This window comes from Ambystoma mexicanum, chromosome 8, assembly GCF_040938575.1.
Source record: "Ambystoma mexicanum isolate Mex_15411 chromosome 8, UKY_AmexF1_1, whole genome shotgun sequence".
NCBI classification, from domain to species: Eukaryota; Metazoa; Chordata; class Amphibia; order Caudata; family Ambystomatidae; genus Ambystoma; species Ambystoma mexicanum.
The window spans coordinates 620,748,053-620,767,654 of record NC_090929.1 but is presented as its reverse complement, the minus strand read 5'-3'; the positions used below and the strand labels follow the sequence as shown (position 1 = coordinate 620,767,654).

Genomic DNA, 19,602 nt, shown 5'->3' with positions numbered 1-19,602 from the left:
GCTGAGACAAAAAAGCATGAGATAACAATCGCAATATTAAATCTCTACTGGAACCCCGCAGCAATAACAAGCATTCATCGATGGAGTACTCGTAACAATCGACAAACTTGTTGGAAATCTCCAACCACTAGAAATAATCTGTGGAGACCTGAACATCAACTTATTCACTCAGAATGGTACTCTCCGAACTCAACTGCAACTTTCACCAAAAGCAAGCAGATGGTTGAACGAAATTATCACCCGCAACCTCATCCTCCTAAACCATGGTCCAGAGGATCCTCAACCGCAGTCATTGACTACATATTTCTATCACACAACTTGCACAAATCTGTGAGGTCAGCTCAAACGATAACATCGGATAAAAGCGATCACAATCAACTAACCGTGCACTCACGTCTGCTATTGGAACAAGAAGAAACCACACCAGCATGTTTACTAGAACTTGATGCAACAACATCAAGACTACGCATTCCGCAATCAGCAATGGTACACCTACCAAAGAAACTCCATGCTTCCATCCTGATAGATGCTGAAAAACTGAACTATGATTGGATTCTACTACCCTTCCATCAAACAGTTAAAAACCGATCACAAAACAAACACCAGCACACATACAATCAGAAAATAGCAGACAAGAAAAAATGCCCAGCAAAATCGATTAGGCACTTGAAGAAAACATTCTGCCGAAAACATGACCCAGATCAAAAGACTGAAACAAACATATACTAACTGGAAAACATTTCAACAAAAAATCCTTCAGCAAGCTGACGCAGAAAACATACAAGTCACACAACACGAGAGAGCTATGGAATAATCTCAATGACAACCCGCAAAAACAACATAGGTTGACGGCTAACGTATTGCAAGAAGCATGGATCACACTCTTTTCAACCATCTATGGAGCACGACCATCGCAGTCCCAAGATGAAACGACCAAGAATGAAACGAAATGGCAAGTAAAGGTGGACTCTGATGAACTGATACAAATGATCAAAAGCCTAAACACCTAGAGCACCTGGCCCGGATGGAATATCCAATGCCGTCATCAAGCAAGACCCACCGGCCTGGGCGAACTTCATGTGTCAGATCATAACCCTGATAAATACACTTAACCAAATTCCAAACTCTTGGAGATCGGCCACAATCGCCCCATCTATAAACAAGGGCCCCGAGATGAACCGCAGAATTTTCGCCCAATTGCCCTACTGGACCTGCTTGGAAAACTTTTTTTGCGTCAACACTACTGAAGCAACGAAATGCCTGGGCAATTGACAATGGCAGGTTCTCGGTCAGGCAAACTGGATTTACCGCGAACGTCGGAACCAACATTAACCTGATACTATTTCATCTAATAAAACATGAAGCCATCACTCACACCACTATACATGCTGTGTTTATCGACCTGAAGATGCCCTTTGATGCCATATCACGCCACAAACTATGGTCAAAACCCAAAACATGTAAGTGCCCATCGAATATCCTGGAGCCAATCATCCTACTATACTCAAACTTCAATAAAATTGAGACTATCAAAACAAGGCGCTACCACCAGACCAATAGCCACATCAAACGGGCTAAAGCAAGGGTGCCCCTTGGCGGCAACCCTATACAATCTATTCACAGCAGACACTGAATAACACCTGACCAGCACCCAAACCAATCCTCCGAAAATAAACTCAACTCCAGTCCCTGCTATGGCATACGCAGATGACCTCATCCTCCTTGACAAAATACCCTCTGGACTACAAGCAGCCCTGACAGCGCTAAGCTATATGAACAAAAACGAGCTAGCAATCAACACTTCAAAAACAATGACTAACCAAACCACAAACAAAAAAAGTAAAACAACCAGCATTTAACATCAATCCAAATCGGAAGATCAATGGCTAGATAAAATAGAACAAACAGCACAAACCCTGGCACGACAAGGATTCACAGGAACTATGGACAATTCTCATTCAGACCTATCATCGCTTACTATAGACAGAAATGGATCCCTATAATAACTTATTGAACCGAAGCGATGATGAATGCTGGCACAGTAAACTGGATGAAATTCAAAGCTATCTTTTGGCGCAAGATTCTCCACCTCCCCCAGTCGTTTCCAATGCCATGAATACGACACGAAATGGCAACCCAATCAATTGCAGCCATCGTCCTTTGGAAAAGACTAGATATCTTCTGAAAAATCCTTTCCGACGAGAAAACCCCAGCGATCCAAATTCTGAGGGCTCAGGCAAATACCTTCAACAACACGGTATTACAAAAATGGAAACGGTCTATCATCAAGGAAATGGAAAGTGAAGAGATCAGAACTTCTAACCCTTTGCCCACACCATGCCAATATCAAACTCCTCCAGAATGACTGGATAAAAACGATCCAATTGAAAAATGTCTATAAACAGACCCTCCAATGCACCAAAGACAACAGAAAAATACATGAACCACCACCATATCTTCAAATGTTTCCAGATCAAACCATCAGAACAACATTTCTAAGAATATGTTTGAACATCTTACCTACAAACTCATACCTGGCAACCACGAGGCAGATTGCTACCAAAAGCAACCACTGTTGATTCTGCAAGGTTGAAACAACGCCAGAAACCCTATTCCATCTGGTGATGGAATGCCAATCACTCTCATGCCAAAGTAAACCATTTGGGGCCTTCTTTGAGCTCTCATCACAACAAATGAACACAGAAGAAAGATGGGCTGCCCTACTCAGCGGGCAAAATAACAAATACACAATCACTCTTTCTCAGTACAATACTGGAACTCCATAGAAGAACCTCCTGAGACATATTCCAGTCGCTACTCTTTCACACTCTAAAGAAACACATGAAAAAGTTTATAAATAAACTAAATCATTAAAAAAGAAATTGTATAGTACCTTGATGGTCTGAGTCTTTAATTGGAAAGAATGATTTTGTTGATGTGTACCAGCAGCTCTGTGGAGTCTCTAACATCGAGAGACTGGTTTAGTGGCATTTACAAGATCAAATGTTGCTTGCTCGTCTGTTCAATGTCCATTATTTAATTTGGACTCCAATTTCTTTTAATGTTTTGTTTTAGGAGAGGGCTGAGATGTTAGTGCTTGCAGTTACGAACCTTCATAGCAGCCTTGTTTTTTGATATTATGGTGACCCAAACAGTGTGGTGTGCTCTTTTCGGATTTCTTGCATGGATTTGCATAGTTGGGTGCTTCTGTCTAAACAATCATAACTTGTTTCTCAGACCTCCCCTATTCAAGGAACCTTAAATATGTTAAAGTAATGTTTCTTGTTTCCCCTTCCTCAGGTGTCTGTACGTCCACTGCAGCATACACAATATGAGCGCTTCATCCCATCAGCCTTCCCGTATTATGCCAGTGCCTTTTCTATGATGTTCGGCCTCTTCCTCTTCAGCGTTGTCTTTCTGCATATGAAGGAGAAGGAAAAATCTGACTGAAAGGCCTATGCACCACAGGCCCTTTGAGGCGGCGATAACAAATAAGAAACTGGTCCAAAAGACCCTCAACATACTGTGGGACTGACCACCCTTTGCCCTTATGGAGGACTTGATATCATGCGCAGAGTTGTAATGGTGGATTGCATTTTTTTTTTTTCGGATTTGGAAAACCACCTACAATTCAAACTGGGGAGGGAGGTGGTAATTTAGTAAAAGGTTATGCTAAAAGAAAATCCAAGACCACCAGAGTACTGTAATTGGGGGATTCTGCTCCACTAAGGTGGTCTTTTATTTTTAGATGCTAAAAAAATGTGATTTGCTCGTCTGGGCTTTTATGGACATTTGGAACTACCCTCTGAATCTTCACAAGAAACGAAACCCTTACACTGAACCTATCATCAAGCCATTGCTCTGACCTCTTGTAAGGTCCATTCTGAAATAAGTGGATGGATACTGTAAATTGATGAATTAAACCACTCTCCAAAACTTTGTGGTCATTGAATGCATGGTTGAATAATATATTTGCATAAGACTACTAGCCTCTAAGTAAGAGCTTATTTTCTTGGCTCAGATGGATCAAACTTCCAATTATGATATTTGCAGCTCTAAAGTATTTGGCTTCCTACAGTGTGGTCTGTTGGGAAGTTGAGCTAAATGGAAACAGTTTTTTTTATTTTTATGTGGGTTCTGTTTGCAATTATTTGTATTTAATGTGCAACAGTCTTCTAGTGGCAGTCGGGACCCTGGATGTGACTTCTAGGGTTGTGGGAAAAATCATTTTTGTAATATTGTTTTTCACATCAGAAGTTCATCGCATACAAGTCGGTGAAGGACCCAACATGAAGTATCTTTCTGGGACCTAGCTGCTGGATTATAATCGGTCACTCCACAGCTGTCCGTACAGTTTCATACATTTTGTTGCTGCTGTTTGGTTTTCTATTTTTCGCACCGTGAAACCTGTAGATGGATTTTTAGAACCAGCCCGGGTGCAGTGTTCGGAGAGGCCAAGCTAGTTGATGAACAGGGTAATTGACACTTGGTCCAGCCAAATCTAATAAAGGCAAGCATAAACTGAGCAATAGGACAACATTTCAGAACATAGTGGGTGGTGTAGTAGTACAGTTAAACCATCACACTGCAACACAGGAGTAAAAATAATTTTGCTCCACCCTTAATATCTCTTTGCATGTTAAGTGAAAGGAAAGTATCCCTAAATCACATTATAAAAATGTACATGTATATACACAGTTGATCTCAAAGTGAGACCACCTGCACTTTATACCTAAAACAGAAATACAAGTTCAGAAAAAGTGAGTCAGTAAAAACTTTAGTAAAGGCAAAGAAAAACTGTGTGATGCTATTAAAACCTAGCCAGCCCTATAATTAGAAGGCACCCATCTTAGTTTTTTCTGAGTAAGTAGCCTTTGTTCCTCTGAAAGTCAGTATTGCAGTGAACTACTAATGGAGGGCATTGGAAGCCTTCATAGCAATAATGGCAAAGCCATCAGCTGATTAACTGTTCCAGAGGATATTTGCTTAAAGGTTTAAAAGTAGGTACACATTTTAACGTTCATCTCCTGTTGGGGAGTTTTACACAGGTTGCTGTCTGACAGAACCCACCTTGGGTGATGGAGTTGTACACCTTAGGTTTAGCCTGAACTACCCAAAGGTTTGGTAGCGGTGGCTGAGCAGCCAGGCTTAGTGTAGGAGGGAGAAAGGCTGTAGTGAGGCACACAGTACTTGGAGCATACAATCACGGAAACCGACACTAGCAGTTATATAAAACTAATTTATTTTATATACACCAAGACTTTAGAAGTAATGCAAGTACTCTTCACACAGTAGAATAAAATGTAGCACACTAGGATCGCATCAGAGGAGACGACAGAGCCCGGAGGACTGCTGGAGCAGTAACAACCCCCCCCCCCCAACGAGATGTCTAAGCTGCCGGACCCTCATGGTGAGAAAATGCCATAGTCTGCAGCAACCTACAGCCACGATTGTTTTTTGCCCGAAATAGTGCTAATCTACGCAATGCAGAGAGCATTATTTTAAATTGCGCCTAAATACATGCTAAGCACGCAATTTCGTCCGTTTTGCGAATTTGCTAACGGATCTGCACCTGCTCCCACCATTGACCACCACGAGGCAGGTCACTCCAAGATAGCCTCCCCGCTTCAGCCCCACTCTGCTGATGCCTAACCCCTACCAAGCAGCTAGCCATATTTCGATTGGCCTCTGTGTGCAACTTAAGCACCTATCAGAAGCCGGGCAGGCGTAAGCCGGCCCACAGTCACGAAGGCCCAGGAACAAAGGCAAGTTCCTGTCCAAGCCTGTCCCACACACCAGGATCGCATCAGAGGAGACAACAGAGCCCGGAGGACTGCTGAACCCCCCCTGCATCAGGTTCTACACAGCCCGCCGTAAGGAATTAACATATCTTAAGTTGTTCCTACACTGTAACTATCTCGTGTGCTGACACCAGCGAGCCTCATATATACTTTCCACCTGATGATTGCCTCGCTCTCTAATGAATTCTCCTGCCACACACCCGATTTGCCTACACAGTGCTAGCTGATCCGGCCTGACATTACTTAATCAGTAACTGCCTGCAAGCGTCTAAGTATGACTCAGTTCCCTGTGCCTCGCCACTTTGCTGCAACCTGCGCATGCCGACTGAACGTGTAGTAAATACACTGCGAAGTTGTCATCCTGCGATCACCCACTGACTTCATAGAGACCCCGCTACCTGAATACTGCCATGAAATCCCCCACTGCATTATCCGTACCCCCGGATGCACTTCTTGCTCTATTAGTAGTTTCGAATGCTCCATTGTCCACTTATTGCCTCTTAGGTACGCGTAGCACCACTTGAATTTGATTGGAATTCTGCACTGTTACTACTTTGAATGCATCATGTTTGCTCATTGCTCTTATGCACGATAATGCTTGACATGGAATGACTGTTTGATGCAACACATTACTGAATGGTGCCTTGTGTACTCCGCACAGACCTGCACATACATGATGCAAATGCATTGTACTAGCATAACCCAACCTGCCTCACTATTGTTTGGTACCTATGTAAGTTGCCTGTTGCCTGATCTGCCCACACCAGTCGCAGGCCTGCTACTTTGCTTTGCCTTTTACTACTGCTATAACGTGCCTGCTCATTCACTCAGTACCCTGTCATCCTAGCCTGATTTAATGTGCTTAGTCAGCACTACCTTTGCCTCTCAAGCACATAGGTGCACAGTCGCTTTTAGCTTGCCCTAATGTGCTCAGTCAGCACTACCTTTCCCTTTCAAGCACATAGGTGCACAGCCACATCTAGTCTGATCCAATGTGCTTAGTTGGCACTACCTAATGTGCTTAGTCAGTACTACCTTTGCCTTATCTCGCACGCAGGTGAACAGCTGCCTTAGATCAGTCAGATTGTCATTCACAAATTTGGACTCTTGCCCTGCCCACATAGCCTAACCCCACAACTAGGTTACCTCTTCCCCAGTATAGAAACACTTACCTGCACACCGCCTACTCTCCCAATTAAGTGACAACATTGAATAATGTCAAGCTTACTCAGTATTTACTGCATCATGGCCACTGCTATATTCCACGCCTCTAGTGATCAGGCCAGCCATATAGGGACCTCCCTAGGTGGACTAGCACCATTCTCGCTCCTATCGGCCGACACTACTACCATCACGCTCGTCCACCCTGAGCATAAATACCAGGCTATGCCAGCCTATGACTCACAACCTAGCTCTACATACGATAGAAATAATAAACTACGAGCTAGACTTAACAAACTGCACGAGATACCTAGACGACTTCTCCCTCCTACAAAATGTGAAACGAAGCCCCACACTGTCAAGGACTGCAATGTCTCCAACACCACCTTAGCCACAATGAACCTACAAATACCCAAATTTAAGATAAAATCTAGTGCCAAGAATACCCCTAATCTTACTCAATCCAAAGCAGTATCCAAGGTTCATTCATACAAAGGAGCGCTTCTCAATGCCAGGTCATTAGTCGCCCATGCCTTCGACATAGCTGATTTAATCACTGAGGCGAATTTAGATTTCATTGCAATAACTGAGACCTGGCTACACAAGGCAGCAGGCCCGTCACTCATGTTGGCCATCCCGAACGGCTACACTATATGCAGGCAAGACCGAGAGGGCACCCGTGGAGGTGGAATTGCCATCATCTCCAAATCGAACCTATCGCTAAGGCTTGCCCCGTCCCAAACATATCAATCTTGTGAAGCCCTCACTGCAAAACTCATAAATAATACTCAATCCTTCACCATTCACCTAATCTACAGACCTCCAGGCCCGCTTGGGACTTTTGAAGAGGATCTGCACAAGCTACTAACCAATAATGCTAAAACGAATTCACAATTGCTGGTACTAGGGGACTTCAACCTAGGATTCAATGACCAAACAGACGCGCACGCTTCGACCATCGCCAACGCTATCAACTCCCTAGGACTTTCCCAAAAAGTAAACAATGCTACCCACACAAAGGGTAGAATATTAGACTGGGTCGCTGAATCTAACTGTACAGCAGCCATCTCGTCTATCACACCTTTATCATGGACCGACCACTCATTAGTCTCCTTCAACCTCTTAACTTCCCGAGCATCCCCCATAGTTGCTCCTACAGCACCATCATGCCTGACCAGAAATAAGAACATGACAATAGACAATGTCATACCTGCCATCCTCCCTACATTAAATGCACTACCTGTCAATTCAGACCCCAGTACTCTCGTTCATGAGTATAACAAAATAATGACTGAGACTATGGACAAAATTGCCCCACTTAAAATGCGCACAAGTAAACCTAAAGCCCACCTAAACAAATGGTTTACACCTGAACTCAAGGTCCTACGCCTTACTAAGAGAAAATGTGAATCTAACTGGAAACTACGGCCTACCAATGAGAATAAGGCCAACCTAACATCCATCTCACGCCTCTATAAAAAGGAAGTTTGCCTGGCTAAGAAGAACTCTTATTACGATCGCATTACCAGTTCTAATTCAAGCATGAAGGAACTCTTCTCCATACTGAAGGAACTTGAATCACCCATCGCCACACCAGACATCTGCACCAAGGACCAGACCTGGTGTACAGATATCCAACATGCCCTAGTCAACAAAATAAACACCCTCCAAAACAAAATCCAACTAAAAAAAGACTTGATCAACTTCGCTAATCTGCCTTTGCCACCAACTAATGCCACCCACAATTCCCAAACAAGTAAATTTTCCTTTACCAAAACTACCACATTAGAAGTAGAGAAAATCATCCTCACCCTTAAACCATCCAACTGCAAAGGCGACATCTGCCCAGCACAGCTAATAAAAGACGCTGCCAGAGATCTATCACCTTTTATCTCCAAACTTGTCAGCGCGTCCTTCTCCACAGGTATCATCCCTGCTAACTTAAAACAATCCTGGGTGCTCCCGCTGCTCAAAAAGCAGACACTAGACCCTCTGATCCCTACTAATTACCGTCCAATTACCACAGTTCCATTTCTTCTGAAGATCCTGGACAAAGTGGCCTACACGCAGATTCAAAAATACCTTGAACTGAACAAGCTACTAGGACAGAGTTGGTGAACAGAGTGTATCTCATCATTCAGGCATGGATGGCAACCCTTGGTCTCTGCCTGAATGATGACAAGACAGAGCGGATCATTCTGGGCACACAAGCCAACATCAACAAACTGGGCCCAGACTACTCTGCGTTCAGTATTGATGGAAATGTGATCAAAGTCTCGAGGGAAGTAAAAACACTTGGTTTTTACCTCGATTCTACCATGTCTTTCACTAAACAGGTTAACTCCCTTGCCTCTACCACAGCCTACACCTGTAAATTGATAAGAGCAGGTAAGCCCTTATCTAATAACAGTTGTCTAACCCTGGCGAGAGCCTTAATACTCTCCCGACTCGATTACTGCAATGCCCTCTATAGTGGTGCCAACAAAGCCACTACCCAAAGATTCCAAACGCTACAAAATAATGCTCTCAGAGCTGCATTAGGCATAAAAAAGGGGGTGCATATCTCCTCTATTAGACTGCAACATAAATGGCTTTCTACTGACCATAAAATCAATCTAAAAATGATATCCTTAACTCATAAGGCTCTCAATAATGCTGCCCCTAGCTACTTGACGGACAAAATAATAAGAAAAACGTCCAACAGACCTACAAGAACTGCTAACTCCAACTGCCTGGTAGTACCTAGATTCAGACTTGCCAAAATTGGCGGTACTAGCTTCCCTGTGAGAGCTGCCAATTTGTGGAACGCTTTGCCACCTAACCTAAGAGCAGACCAACCTTTCTCACACTTCAGAAGAAATTTCATTAAACATATCAATGATAACAACGCCTAAACACTGTATAAGATCCCTCTCCACTGCATGCCTAACCTTTCTCAATTGTATATAGAGACTATTAGCTACCTGTATTATACTTATAACTGTCTTAGATTGTATATGTTGTTCCTGCACATTTCTGAGTGCACACGGTAATGACTTAAACACACTGTAAATTTGTAACTATACAATTATGTAATACTGTACATTTGTGCTCAATACTGTAAATGTTTTATTCATAGCAAATTCGTTTTATGTAACATTGTAAGCTTTGCATATACCTTCTGCTGCGCCCGGTAACCTTTGGGTCTGGAGCGCATTACAAATAAAGAAACAAACTTTATATCAATGTCATGATGCCCGCTCTCGGGGAGCCGGTTCAAGCCCTACGTTCCCGAAAGCGGACATCCAGTCCCCAAGGAAGGACCCAGCAACCCCATATAGGGGCCCTTTGGACAGTGTCCTGGCGCCTATGGCACCAGGCTCATTATGGAAGTGCTTGGGTGCACTTACCTGATGCAGACCATGCTGCAGGATCCCGGCCTCCTTGAGGCCTGAAAGGAACTACTTTACCTGTGGGACTAATTTACCATCCGGGCGTGGCCGGGGAAGGATACATACCTGATTGGTGGAAGGATACATACCTGGAACTTCTTCCAAGGCTATTTAAACCCCACCCGAACAGCCACACGTGCTTCGCGTTGTTCTACACCTAGCAGCTGGACGCTCACCGTGTCTGCTCCTGCATCCTGACTTCTGCCACGCCTGCCAGCATCCTGGATCACCTGCAAAGGAAGAGAAGAAGGGAACAGAAGAAGGAAAAGTCCTTACCTGCTAAATCCGCATCCCGGAGACATCTCGCCGACAATCCTGAAAAGGAAGACTTTTATTTAAAAGCTCATCGTGTCGATCGCTGCAGCGCCGCATTCCACTCAACTTTACAGGGCGCCTCCATGTTCAGCATCGATCATCCGGATTCGCAGTCACGCCCCAGTGCCTAAGGAGAAAAAGACCAGAACAAAAGGTGAGAGAGAGAACGGAATAAGGAAAGCTAAATCTCCATGTTAAGACTTACCTGTTGATTCATTCCCTCTTCATTTCGGGTCCGCGCTGCATCCTAGCATTTCCGGATCCCGGCCCCTAAGGGGAAAAAGACATCAGCGTTAATGAGCGAATGAAAAGACATTACCAAAAAAAAGCTCATTAAAGACTTACCTGATTTCTACAAGGATTTCACCTCTCATCTCGGGTCGGTGCCTGTTCCCCGGCATTCCGTACCCCGGCCCCTATGGGGAAAAATACACTAGCATTAGTACATTAATGCATGGACACAAGGGGAACCTCTTATCAAAAAACTTACCTGGATGCCAAGCAAGTTTGGTTCTCACCAATCCGAAAATCCAGTGAAGTAACTGGATACCAACGCGCCCCTGCATCAGAAGCAGGATGGAGAGCTCGTACTTCCAGACCCTAAGTTAATCCCCTATTTTCGCCTACAGAAGGATACTTCTGCGAGCCAGACAAGCCAGATTTGGGGGCCCGGTCCAGTCCGTCTTCCGAACCCTGCGCATCACCTTAGAAGAGGTCACAGCAGCGCGAACCAGGCCAGCGCCTCCGTGGGAGTCAGGTGAGCGTTACCATCAAACGTTCACACAGAAGTGAAACTACTGAAACAAATCAAACGTGGATCAACTCTTGTAACTTCAATGAACCACTGCTCGGCCAATCTTAAGTCAGCCCTATACTAGGTGAGTCTCAGTGAAGGGGCGGGAGGGGGGGGGGGGTCCAATAACCAAAGGCTGAGGAGGAAAGAGTCAAGTAAGCTACAGAGAAGAGTCTATGCAGGTAAGTGTCAGTTTGTTTAGACAGTTTAGAGCCCGATGTGGTGGTCACCCCAATGGGACTTGGGGTGCCCTGGAGGGGGGTGCGAGTAACAGCTTAACTGTAGCCCTCCATGAATACAAGAACGACATAGCAAGACCAAGGTAAGTACTTAGGCTCGAGACGCCCAGCAGTGGATCTTTGCTGCACTGGTGCATTGGAGACTGTCACAGGCTTCTGTTCAGCGGCAGTTTAATGTCCGGTAGGCTTCTCTTCTGTTCTGGGGAGGGTGGGGGGTCACTTCAGGTCCAGAAGGATGCCCACAAATTTTCAGCCGGAAACTCTCGTTACAAGACATTGCACCACAAAATGGCACAGGTCCCAGTTTATTGGAGTTTACAGCCCGGGAAGGGGATGGTGTGAAAGTCAGGTTGTCTTGAGACTGGTTAGGCCCACAAGTCCAGGGAAGGAAGTAGTCTTCGGGAGATCTTCCTGGTCGCTCAGAATTTTCTCAGGGTTATCTTCAGCAGTCACTCAAGGGCTCTGGCGGTTGCTTGGAAATTGCTGAGACGTCTTATGAATTCCTCTTCAATCCATTTGTCGACTGAGGTTCAGCTCCAGGACCCATGACTTTTATGCAAGGGAACTGTCTGAGCCCACCTATCTCCATTCAAGCCTTTTCGTGCAAACCTTGTGGACAGCCAGCCTCCCAGTTCATACTGGTGCCAGGCAGGCACACTGCAGGACAAAGACCAGCAGAGTTTGGGTTAATTCCCCCCACTTCCTGTCATTTCAGGCACTCTGGCAGGATACCCTTGGAAATGCCGCCTCAAAGTCCCATCAAGACCTCCCATACCCAGGCAGGTAGAAGAAAGCTCAAGTAAGAACAAATTATCACGAACGGGGCATACAAAAGTAGAGCCACCATCTTAAACAAATGGTGACCCCTTTGTCCCCTACCACAACTGTGAAGACGGCCTGCAGTGAACGTCCACATGAAGTTGTGCAAAAATGTACACTGCCACAAGCCTGTCAGATGAACTTGTAACAGTAACTAAAGGTGGGGTAGGTGTGCTGATCTCACAAAATAAAATACAGGAGGGACAAAAGGTCCCACCCCCCCTTTCCCAACCCTTAACTGGTAATTTGTAAGAAGTGAAAAGGGAGGCTCAAGGAGCTTCCATCAACACTGCACAGAAAGTGCTGTGTGCTGCGCTGCAATAATAAAGTGTAGTTGTTAGAGAACATGAAGGAAAGCATAACTGCATGGAAAAAGTATTGAAGAGATACAAAGAAGTACAGAGTAAACAGAGGAGTGAGTGTGGAAAAAGGTTCCCACTCACTCAGGAGAATCTGATAAAAAAAAACCAAGAGTCCAGCAAAAAGAGCTGGAGGACTCGCAGGTGGAGAGAATTTCACTCAAAAAGGAAATCTAGTCTTACACTTTTTTTTCCGTGTTGGAGCATTGGATATTTTTATTTTTAAACTTTTATTTTTACAACAAGAACAGAGCGAACAAGAAAGCTACGAAGAAGATTCTCCCCCTCCCTTATTCCCTCCCGCCTGCCCTTTTAACTCCCGCTCCTTCCTTCCGTGTCTGAGACCAGTTCAACTCGTTCATCCCGCTCGGTTATGTGATCTGTAATGCGTTCAGCGTGTCTTCGCCGCTGCCCTTTCCCATCCTGCCAAGCCTTCAGTTCGGATGAGACAGTAAGTAGTTCACGTAAGGGCTCCAGATATCTGGTGGTCTAGTGTGCAGTGGGAGTGTCCTAATAGTCGCAATGTTGTGACAATAGGTCACTTCCTGCATCCACATTCTTTGTTGGTGGTGGTCCCTTGCCCCAGGTCATAGCTATTCGCCGCCTTGCCAACACCAGCAGCAGACCAATCTGTTTCCTTGTTGCTGGCTGTATTTCACGGGTGCATCCCAGCAACGCCACCATGGGGCACTGTTGGCTCTGTTCTCCTGCGATCGTGGACAGTGTAGACCGTACTTCTCCCCAAAACTGCTGACCTGTGGACACTCCCAGGCTATATGAAGGAAGTCAGCAGGGGCAGCTGTGCATCTATCGCATGCTGAGGAAACGGTCGCGTGCTGTCGGTGAAGTCTGCTCGGGGTGAGGTACGTCTGATGCAGGAAGTGTATAATTTTGAACCTCGAGTTCAGAGCCACCTTCTGGGTTTGTTTCTGTATGTACGACAATCTTCGTCGCTTATTGTCATGGGTATCAGGCAGGTAGTTAGGGCAAGCTGGGTGGAGGCTTGGCAGGCCTGGCATAGGCACACAAAGAACCCATAACAAATCCCTCCTTTCATTCCTTCCTAGTAACTTCCTGGTTACCACTTCCTGTTGACACACAGGAAGTGCATGATATCTCATGAGCTCTCTGGAAGAATCTTGGGTGTGGCTTATATAGCCAGCCACGCCCAAACACTCGTGCTTCGTGTTGCTTACTGTGAGCTGTATCAGCAACACTTGCAGTACCCTGGATCATCCTGCTTCTGCTTACCTGCTCCGGATCATCCTGCTTCTGCTTACCCGTTCTGGATGATTCAGCTTCAGCTTACCTGGTTCTTACTCCACGACGCCGCTATCTCCAGTCAAGAGGGGACTTCTACACCGGCTTCTGTAAGAACAAAGAAGAACAGCATTGACATGCGCACATCAGTAACGCTGTGCATACTCACCGAATCTTCCCGCGACGCTGGAATCCAGGTTAGTTGTATGAGTGCACAAACCCCTGTAAAAGAAAGAAGAGACAATATTCATTGCGCTCGCTCCAATAACGTGGACACTTATTTCACTGCGCTCTCTATCTACGTGGTGCAAACTTACCAAAAGCCTCTGTGCAAACTTCCCTAACCACCAAATCTCCAGTAGCGCTGAACCTGGACTCAAGGCGCTAATACCACATAATTTCTCCTGCAAGGGAAAGGGAGAGACATTACCAGGCGTGCTTGAATTGAAGGCGCTTTGCAAACCTACCAGCAGCTAGCTTCTACACGCAGCGCTACACACCCACAAAAATACAGGCAAACAAAGACAATATGGACAATGTTGGACACTCAACATTCTCCGTGCAACTTTCACTTGTGGGAAGGACTTTCTAGCCACTGAAGAAACTGGCGCCTTGAACTCTCGGCCTCACTGTGAAGGCATACAACAGCGTTTGGCATCTGAACTCCGCCTACAGACATTGGCACCAATCACATGAGTGAATCGCGCCCCTGCGAATACAGGATGGAGTGCACACCCTAATAAAGATCAAGGTTAGCCCATAGGGGGACATCACAGCACACAGTAAAGAGAAAGGAAGGACCCAGTGGAATCTGGTGAATTCAGGTCTGGGTGTACACCTTGTATTTGACAGGTATTCCTCTGGGAGAAACAGGGGAAGTGAAGACTCTGGGTCAAGGGAGGCTTGTCCATCGTTCCTGCAGAGACACAGGTGAGTGACAGAACACGAAGCTGTCCTCAATACCTCTGCCCGAGCGATGAAAACCTCTGAGGTAGACCAGCTTTCCTTATTAGGTGTACTATGGGCCGAGGTGCATGCAGCCCGCTCAGACAAATGCCTTAAGGTGCGAACTGGTAGTCAACAGGGACAAAACAGACGATTTGGCAAGACCGCTCCTACAGACCCAAGCTGGTCTAGCACCCCTACCAGGTGGAGTTCCACAGGGCCAGCCTACCGTGACATCTGTAGCCACACCCGTTCAGGTATTGTTTCCAGGCAACATCCCTTTAGCACCCCTGGAACGCTTCTCTGGGGATCCCAAGAAATTTGGAGTGTTCATGAATCAATGCCGGCTACATTTCATATGCAAACCGGACACCTTTCTGAACGACTGAGCTAAAGTAGCTTTTGTCCTCTCCTATTTAGTAGGGCACGCGGTGGACTGGTCTGTCCCGTTAGTGCTTAGGGACGACCTTTTACTGAACGATTACCCAGGTTTTCAGTGTGACCTGTATCATCTGGTGCTCCAACGCCGTTACCCTGAGTGTCAGGGATGAGGTGCTGTCGTCCAGGACAGAGATTCGCTGCTCGGCAGTGTTTAGTCTCTTGCCATGTTTATCGAGACGATACTGTAGCAGGTCCACTTTAGTTGAGAGGGCATCCATTTTGAAGTCAGGACCGCCTATACCTGCTTTCAGGTCGAGAAGGATTTCTCGTATAGCGGAGGCTGTAGGGTGTTCAGGATCTTTGTCGTGTTCCATGGCTGATGCCTGGGCAAGTTCCTGGTTTGAATGTCTGGAATTCTTCACGATGGCCCCCGCTTCAAAGGTCTGCTTCCTTTTGAGACCTATCAGTTTTGCCCATGCTGGAATCCCTGACTCTGAGCTGGCTGTGGGAGGGCGTCGTGGAGTCAAGGGAAGTCCCCAGGCGGTGTGTATGAAGCTGTCGGTATGTGCCGTGTATTTAGTTGTGACAAGAGGTCACAGAGCTACTTTGTTGGCTCATAGAATTTCATGGGGACCACTGGGGAATTCCGGACGAAGAATTATGGCTCATAAAATCGAATTATCTGCTGTTGCTAAGTCTCTGGAGTTTGTCCGCTCTGGTTCGGCATGTGCTCAAGCCACCCTTGAGAGTATTTGGGGTTGGCACGAAGTGGTGTCGTAAGAATCAGTTGTTGCCCTCCTTAGAAATTAGATGATTATGGCCTCACAAGTGGGTGAGGGGGCCTGGTGTCATGATGGCCTCTCCTCAATGTCCTGGGTGAGGCCCTGAGGGGAGTGGGGGGTCACCACGCCACCAACTCAGGCCGGAGGTGGGGGGAGTGCACTCACCTCCCGCCGATCTGGGATGCCCCACTGGCCTGTTGTGGAAAAAGGAAGGAGGGACAGCAGCCTCTAGTCTTTATGGCTGCCGACCGTTGCTGGCACACTGCTGGGTCCAGGAGGTGGTCCGCGCTGGGGCGGCACAAACTGGGTTGCTGGTGGCTTCCCTACCTGGCGCGCTGCCACGCACCGACTGTATCTCAAAACTGCTGTGAGTGGCGGGGGCCTCTGCTGTCCGGTGGCGTGCACTAGAGCACCCCTCCTCCAGAACCTTGGGTCGCTGCTGCCAAGGCTCTGTGGGCTCCACGTTGCTCCTCTGGCACGAAGAGACGGGCTCCTGTCTCCGCCTCAGGCGCAGCCGTTGCTCCGGGGGGTTCTCCGCCTCTCTCGGTCTTTGGGCCCATCCGCTGGCAGACCGTGCCACCTCCTCAGGGGCTCCTCGTTGCAGCCTGCGTGGGTGACTGAAGGGTGGCTCAATAGCCTGCCCGTGGTCCGGAGTGGGCCCGACCCAGCGGCTTGGTGTATCAGCTGCACTGAGCTGCCGCTGGGCTGCGATCTTCCCACCACCACCTGCTGTGCTTATTTAGCGGGCCACGGGTATTCTTCTGTTTGCCGGTTCCCGGGGGGAGCATCTATATGCGCACAAGCACTGGGTTTTATTTTTTTTTTTCAGGATTTTTCCAGGGCTCAGCACGGAGCTCGCTAGTGAGCTGCCATCTTGGATGGCTCTCTAGCACCCCTTCCCTCTATTCTTACACTTGCTTCCTCCACCCCTGTTCCCCCTGACTAAGGGGCGTGAGGATTTAATCTACTCCTGGATGGATCTCTTGCTAGTCGTTCATACTTCCGGGAGAGTTCTGCATTCAGATTCCTGACCTGTGCTCTATGGTGAAGTCAAACCCTTGCAGGTTTATTGACCACCTAAGCAGTTTCTCCTTGCCATCTCAGAGGTTGGTGGTCAGCTTGCATTCTGCAAGTAGTACCATACAAGCATGGCCTAAATGTCTTCAACAACCACACAATGGCAAAACATTCACGTTCAGTTGTTTCCCCACCTCTTTCCCTAGCTTTTAATTTCTTGCTGATGATGCGGTGATCCCTGCCTTTGTCATCCATTTGATTCAAGACTGCCCCTATACCGGTATTGGATGCATCTGTCTGCACCAGGACAAATTGTCCCTAATCTGGCGCTCAACACTGGAACTTGGCACAGGGCATCTTTCAGCCCATGAAAAGCTTTCTGGCACGCCTCATTCCATTTTCTTGGGGGTACTTTGGAGAGGAGATTGTATTCAATGGTACTGCTATAGTTCCATAGTCTTCTATGAAGTTCCTATAGTAGCCAGTGAGGCCCTGGATAGGCTCCCACTTGAGTTTGACTAGTGCAGGGTCTGCCAGTCTTGTACTTTACTGGGTAAGGGCTTTATCTCACGCCCTCATGCCTCATTTCCAAGGTAAACCGTAGTGGTCTGACCAACTTGAAACTTGCTTGCTTTGATGGTCAGAGTGGCTTGCTGAGGAGTCTGCAACACTTATCCAAGGTGGAAAATATGTTCTTCCCATGTAGGTCTGAACACTGCAATGTCATCCAAGTGTGCAGTGCAGAATTTCTCTAGATCACTCGGGGCATGATTCACCAACCTTTGGAAAGTGGCAGGTGCATTCGTAGTCTGAAGGGAAATACCTTGAATTGGTAGAGGCCTTCTGGGCCCGTATAATATGAGTTAATTTGTAGATGTGCTGGTTACATCAGTCTCCTAATTAGTCGCGTCGTTGCGAGACAGACGAAATTCACTGCTTGATTTGGCTTTCACAAAACGGATTAGGTGTCTGTTTTTTCAGTGACCTTATTGATTGGTGTGTATCAAGATGATCTTTTGTTTTCACAAAATGGATCAAGAATAATTTGTTCTTTGAGATGCAATATACGTTCTTTTAGATGAACTCAAAAGGTGTCTGTGCAGTACTTCTATTTTCTATAATTTGTTATTCTGAACATTGGTTGTCTAATCTGGTTATCAAGAATATCTCACATGCACAGCTGACTGACTTAACTAGCATCCTTTTTTTTTTTAAATCGGGGGTCCGCGCAGCTAGTGAGGACACACTTCCAGTGTTTCTAGTTCATTTTAGGGGGCATTGAGAAGTATCCCCTTGTATTCCCACTTCTGCTGCAGACCACACAACCAACTCCCTATCTTGTACCTACCCTGATCACTCAGTACAAGGGTATCTTCTCACCCAATCTATACTACAATACAAAGCTCTAGGGTTTTGAGACAGTTTAAGCTCCCCTGAAATAGGAGCCAAATGGCAGTTCAGTTACTTAGAAGTGAGCAAAAGGTATAAGGTAAGTATAATAGATCACATACTTGTTAAGCAATGCAAATAGTTTCAGTTCACCAGAAGAGTTCAATTCAAGTCAATAGACCTAGGCCAAAGTCAATGGGCTAGTGTTCTGGAAAGGAAAGAGCAGTTCTGGTATCAAACGGTAAAGTCTTTGCAAAAGTTCCCAGAAGTAGTTTAGGTGAAAAAGAATCATATGTTGGGTCACAAGCTGATTAGGCCTGAAAGTTGGGAAAGTTTCACAACTTTCACAGTGAGCATGGTGTTCTCTCAATCGGGTTGGCACAGTACTTTAGGATGAAGAAACAAATGACGCTGAAGTTGTTGGCTCCTGCAGATCTCACTGTTCCTGAGCCTCAGTCGTGGGGACAAGAGGGAGAATGTCGGGGGACTCTTGCACTGCATGGGTCATCGGAAAATGCAAACAAAATGGAGTCACTTCAGTTCCAGTAGCTGTAGATTCAAGCACACAAGCTGGTATCCCTCTCCCTGGTTAATCCTAACCAGCCTTGAGAATGGTGTCCAGGTGGCTTATGAGTTGATTGGTCCCACCAACTCAAAGGGAGAAGTCGTCCTTGAAGGGGCTTCTCTGTCATGATGAACTTGGTAATTCTGACCTGCAGCAGGGCTTCACCGGACAAACCAATGGTCCAGGAGGTGCAGCAGCCGTCCTCTTCCACCTCTTCTTTGGTTCTTTCGTTCCAGTGGTCAACTCTGCTTTCCGGTCCAAGAGACTCGCCTTTTAAACACTTCTCTCCCTTTCATTCCAGCCTAGCTGTCACTCACCCAACATGGTGACTGTCCTTGCTGGACA

At 46.4% G+C, this 19,602-nt stretch overlaps 1 protein-coding gene across 1 annotated transcript in view; it reads left to right on the top strand.

Annotated features, from left to right (window-relative positions):
• DDOST (dolichyl-diphosphooligosaccharide--protein glycosyltransferase non-catalytic subunit) overlaps positions 1-3,936 on the top strand; it is a 320,262-nt gene extending 316,326 nt beyond the window's left edge. Inside the window, exon 11 of the mRNA XM_069610325.1 lies at positions 3,301-3,936. Within this exon, the coding sequence (XP_069466426.1) occupies positions 3,301-3,450 (150 nt within the window). The 3' untranslated portion in view covers positions 3,451-3,936. The remainder of the gene's footprint in view (positions 1-3,300) is intronic.
• Positions 3,937-19,602: the final 15,666 nt, after the last annotated feature.